The following is a 5,000-nucleotide window of genomic DNA, read 5'->3' on the forward strand; positions in this document are numbered from 1 at the left end:
CTGGTTCGGGTGGAACTCGGGAGCCTCTTCTGGAGGGTAGAGGAACCACCGCTGAACACACACACACACACACACACACACAGCTTAGTGAGTACGTTCCCCATGGCTGGTTATTAAAGGAAACAGACTGTAAAGGATACAGACCTTTCTACCGTAGATAACTTCAGAGTAGCCAGGACCATGCCAGTGGAACGGGACTCCTGTACCTGGACCTGAGAGAGAGAGAGAGAGAAAGGGAGAGTGGGAGGGAGGGAGAGAGAGAGAGGGAGGGAGAGCAAAGTAGTATACTTTTTTCTAGCATTCGACTGAACACCTGACCGACACTTGGTCTCCACCATTTATAGCTACAACAGCCTCCATTGATCTGGGAAGTCTGTCCACATCATTTTGGAGTGTGTGTGTGTGTGTGTGTGTGTGCCCGCCCGTTTATTCAAAAGAGCATTGGTGAGATTAGACACTTATGCTGGACAAGCAGACCTGTCTCCACATCCCAGACCATCCCAAAGGTCTTCAGAGGGGTTGGTCAGGGTTCACTGCTGGCCACTGGAGTTCCTCAGTACTAAACTACCAGGATGTTATGCACCTCGCTGTGTACACAAGCACACGGTCAGGCTGGAATGCTTTCTTCAAAGTGGGAACCCTATGGTGGTCTTCTACATGTAGGTACGCAGCAGCGTTAACCTTCACCGAACCGACGCTGATCCTCCACTGTACTGCTGACTCTGGGCCTGTAGCATGTGGCTTCATCCATCAGTCTTCCAGATAGTGACGTGTGATTGATCAGTCCAGAGAACACAAACATGTCCCCACTACTCCAGAGAATGGCAGATGGTGAAGCATGATTCATCTCTCCTGAGAGTGTTTCCCATTACTCCAATAGCCATGTGGCCATACAGCCCCACAGACAGAGCTTGACACTGTGCATATATTAAGGCTTGTGTGCCTCTGTTCAGCCATGGAAACCCTTTTCCTGAAGTGCCCAACACACAGTTCTCGTGCTGATGTTGTTTACAGAGGCTGTTCAGAGCTGTGTAGTGAGTGCTGAGAAGATTTTTACACTATGGGAGATAACCTGGTCTTCTACAACCACAGACCTGTATGATATCACCTGGTCTTCTACAACCACAGACCTGTATGATATCACCTGGTCTTCTACAACCACATACCTGTAACATATCACCTGGTCTTCTACAACCACAGACCTGTATGATATCACCTGGTCTTCTACAACCACAGACCTGTAACATATCACCTGGTCTTCCACAACCACAGACCTGTAACATATCACCTGGTCTTCTACAACCACAGACCAGTAACATATCACCTGGTCTTCTACAACCACAGACCTGTAACAGATCACCTGGTCTTCTACAACCACAGACCTGTAACATATCACCTGGTCTTCCACAACCACAGACCTGTAACAGATCACCTGGTCTTCCAAAACCACAGACCTGTAACAGATCACCTGGTCTTCCACAACCACAGACCTGTAACAGATCACCTGGTCTTCCACAACCACAGACCTGTAACAGATCACCTGGTCTTCTACAACCACAAACCTGTAACAGATCACCTGGTCTTCTACAACCACAAACCTGTAACAGATCACTTGGTCTTCTACAACCACAGACCTGTATCAGATCACCTGGTCTTCTACAACCACAGACCTGTATCAGATCACCTGGTCTTCTACAACCACAGACCTGTAACATATCACCTGGTCTTCTACAACCACAGACCTGTAACATATCACCTGGTCTTCTACAACCACAGACCTGTAAAAGATCACCTGGTCTACAACCACAGACCTGTAACATATCACCTGGTCTTCCACAACCACAATAACAGCACTGATAACTGATCAGGGTCAGATCCACAGGGGCAGATACACAGGGGCAGATACACAGGGACAGATTCACAGGGGAGAAATGTCACAGACTGCCTTGTGGGTAACGTGAGTGACCTCTTCACTGAGACCCATCCTACTGCCAGTGTTGGTCTGTGGAGACTCCATGACTGTGTTTGAGTTCACACACCCGTTAGCACCAGGTAGGACTAAAACACCTGAACACAGTAATGAGGAGTCTATCGTGTGTGTGTGTGTGTGTGTGTGTGTGTGTGTGTGTGTGTACCTGCGATACCAAAGCTGTATGCTGGGCTCGTGTAGGGTAGATGGTAAGAGGGAGATGTGTATTCCTCAAACAGGGAGTGCCACTCTGTGAAGTTATTGTCCCCAAAGAAGTACAGCGTGTCTAGAATGCACACACACACACACACACACACACACACACACACACACACACACATCAAACATAGGGAGCATATGTAGGCTGCATTAATGATGTGTATGAGTAAGAATGTGTGTGTTGCGTCACACAGAGAGAGAGAGAGAGTGAGTTTTGTAGTGTGTGTGAGAGTGTGTGATGTTTAAGGATAACAGACAGATGAGGTGGGAGGAGTTACCACTGCCCAAGGTATCTTCTGACTGAGGGTTCAACAGGAACTTCACAAACTCTTCAAACTGCACATCCACTACAGGTGAAAAGACCAGTCAGCACGTGCACAATACGGATCTGTATTCGTAAGGATCTGTGAGTGTGCTTGAGAACGCTCATGCCCTTGTTGATGTACAGTACGAGGTGAAGAGTTGCGTTTGCACCTTTCCTGTACGAGTGTGTGTTGGCGGTACTTAGTCGCACTGTTTTAGCGCTGTACTTCCTCAGTAGGTTCGCCTTGGTACACAGCAAGCGGAATCTCTGAAAACACCAATCACAAAACAGCATGCAGAACTCCCACCAATCACAGCACAACACCTAGAACATCCCCCAATCACAGCTCAGTGTGCAGTACACCGACTGATCACATTAGCATAGCATTAACATTAGCTTCTACTAGGCTGCTATACTCATAGAAGAGATATGAAGCGGGTATAACATGGTCGCTACTGTGTTAGCACAAGACTCCTCGTCTTACTGTGTTATCTGAGAGTCCTCTTAGTATTACAGGCTTTGTGTAGGCATATCTGTCAAAGCAAACACACACACACACACACACACACACACACACACACACACACACACACACACAGTATTCCACAGATCACGCATGCTGACATGGATCAACTCTGGGATATGGTATGTCAGGAATCAGGCAGATGGAGTGACTCACTCCCGTATAAACTCTGCGTGTGTGATTGAATTTACGTCTCGGACGTCCACACTGCAGTGTCCTTCATCATGAAGACTAGAGTCCAGTCCCCTAGAACAAAGCATCGATAGAGGTCTCTAGTCTCTTTAACACCATTATTACATGTGCACGGCACACACTTCAGTACGTGAGCCTCAGCCATACTCACACACACACACACACACACACACACACAAACACACACACAAACACACACACACACACACACACACACACACACACACACACACACACACAAACACACACACACACACAAACACACACACACACACAAACACACACACACACACACAAACACACACACACCTGCCTCCAACACTTTCTACCAGTGGCGGAGTTAAAGGGGGGCAGGGGCAATTGCCCCCCCCAACAGAGCCGTTGCCACCCCTAGTGCCCCCCCACTGGAAATGGTCATTTTAATATAAATATGTGTTTCCTTTCATTCATCATTTGTATATGGACCCCTCTGATAAAGACTTGATCACCCTTTGGCCACCCCTTGATAAAAAGTCTATATCCGCCACTGCTTTCTACCCATTAACACTACACCAGTTACTGAAGTGTGTGTCCTGATGGATAAATGATCAGATAAGGAACAATAAAAACAGACAAACGCGGAGAGCGGCACAACAACACATCACCCATCCCTCCAGATACTCACCACCCGCCGTTGTCACCAGGCGCTTCGGGGCGCTGACCTGAAACATGCAACCAAACCAGAAACAAGTGAAGAAGACCAAGTGTGCGTGAGCAGGCCATGTGTGTCGCTCCTGTGAGACGAGCTGAGATCACAGACACGGGAGAGTCACTATCACACACAGCAGCCATGGTGGCTCCACACCTCACACTTCCTGGGGTGAGGTCTCCACCAATGAACAGCGACCGCGTCAGGGGCTTATAATAAATGTGTTTAAACATTCCTTACGTTTGTTAACGTACGATCGTTTGTATCACACTTCGGAATGGTTAGTTTTCTAAACACCAGCCAATAAACCCAACTGATGATCGCAAAGATATAAATGTAATTTAAAACAAAATCTAAACTGTGTCGATCCATTTGTCATTAACCTCTTGATGCCAAACATATAGTTCATGTTGCGTTATGGTACATTAACATGCAAAGGTTTTTATTTTTGCATTTGCATGCAAACGTTTTTATTTTTGCATTTGCATGGAAACGTTTTTATTTTTGCATTTGCATGCAAACGTTTTTCTTTGGTGCATTAGTAGGTCGGAACTAACGTCCCGCACGCGCACCCGGGGAACTAGGCCCGGCGGACGCTAGTACCGAGATCAGCCGGCTGGTGTCACTGGGTGTACTGACACGATGTTGGACCTGTCAGTACTGACGTGATGTTGGAGCTGTCAGAGATCAGGACATTTCTCCCCATCATGCATGCAAGCTGAGACGATCTGGTGAGGGAGGCGTTGGTTCCTGCGCTCATAACCCGCCGCACGCAGTTTAAAGGTCAGTCATGCACGTCAGCAGTGGAGGAGGTGAACAAACGCATAAATAACTAAACTTATGTTAATATAGTCACAAGACTATTCACTACCTGTGAAACAGTGATCACATATATGTAAAGATGTATACTTAGGTGAATTTACACTAAATACCGATAGTGTGTAAGTATGTAATTATTCAAATGTATTTATTTGCTGTGTTGAACAAGACGAGTTGAATTGCGTTGAGAAGCGGAATAATCTGCCCTTTAGTTCAGACTCGCTCAGCACAGCGACCCGTCCAGTCACTGACGCGCCTTGTTTTACGTCCTCTCCGTTAGTCTCCC

General features: G+C 47.0%; 2 protein-coding genes across 2 annotated transcripts in view; one reads left to right on the forward strand and one right to left on the reverse strand.

The window, feature by feature from the left end:
* The window catches only part of jmjd8 (jumonji domain containing 8), a 4,644-nt gene extending 558 nt beyond the window's left edge, over positions 1-4,086 (reverse strand). The window contains exons 1-8 of the mRNA XM_077010588.1: positions 3,872-4,086; positions 3,172-3,261; positions 2,977-3,025; positions 2,663-2,759; positions 2,467-2,535; positions 2,136-2,255; positions 145-212; positions 1-51 (exon numbers count right to left, since the gene is read on the reverse strand). The exon at positions 1-51 is cut by the window's left edge and continues 84 nt beyond it. Of these exons, the coding sequence (XP_076866703.1) occupies positions 1-51; positions 145-212; positions 2,136-2,255; positions 2,467-2,535; positions 2,663-2,759; positions 2,977-3,025; positions 3,172-3,261; positions 3,872-4,038 (711 nt within the window). The 5' untranslated portion in view covers positions 4,039-4,086. The remainder of the gene's footprint in view (positions 52-144; positions 213-2,135; positions 2,256-2,466; positions 2,536-2,662; positions 2,760-2,976; positions 3,026-3,171; positions 3,262-3,871) is intronic.
* Positions 4,087-4,446: 360 nt separating this feature from the next.
* slc25a19 (solute carrier family 25 member 19) overlaps positions 4,447-5,000 on the forward strand; it is a 4,771-nt gene continuing 4,217 nt past the window's right edge. The window contains exons 1-2 of the mRNA XM_077010589.1: positions 4,447-4,678; positions 4,995-5,000. The exon at positions 4,995-5,000 is cut by the window's right edge and continues 153 nt beyond it. The gene's annotated coding sequence lies outside the window, so the exon portion shown is untranslated. The remainder of the gene's footprint in view (positions 4,679-4,994) is intronic.

Source organism: Brachyhypopomus gauderio, chromosome 6 (genome assembly GCF_052324685.1).
Source record: "Brachyhypopomus gauderio isolate BG-103 chromosome 6, BGAUD_0.2, whole genome shotgun sequence".
Classification (NCBI taxonomy): Eukaryota; Metazoa; Chordata; class Actinopteri; order Gymnotiformes; family Hypopomidae; genus Brachyhypopomus; species Brachyhypopomus gauderio.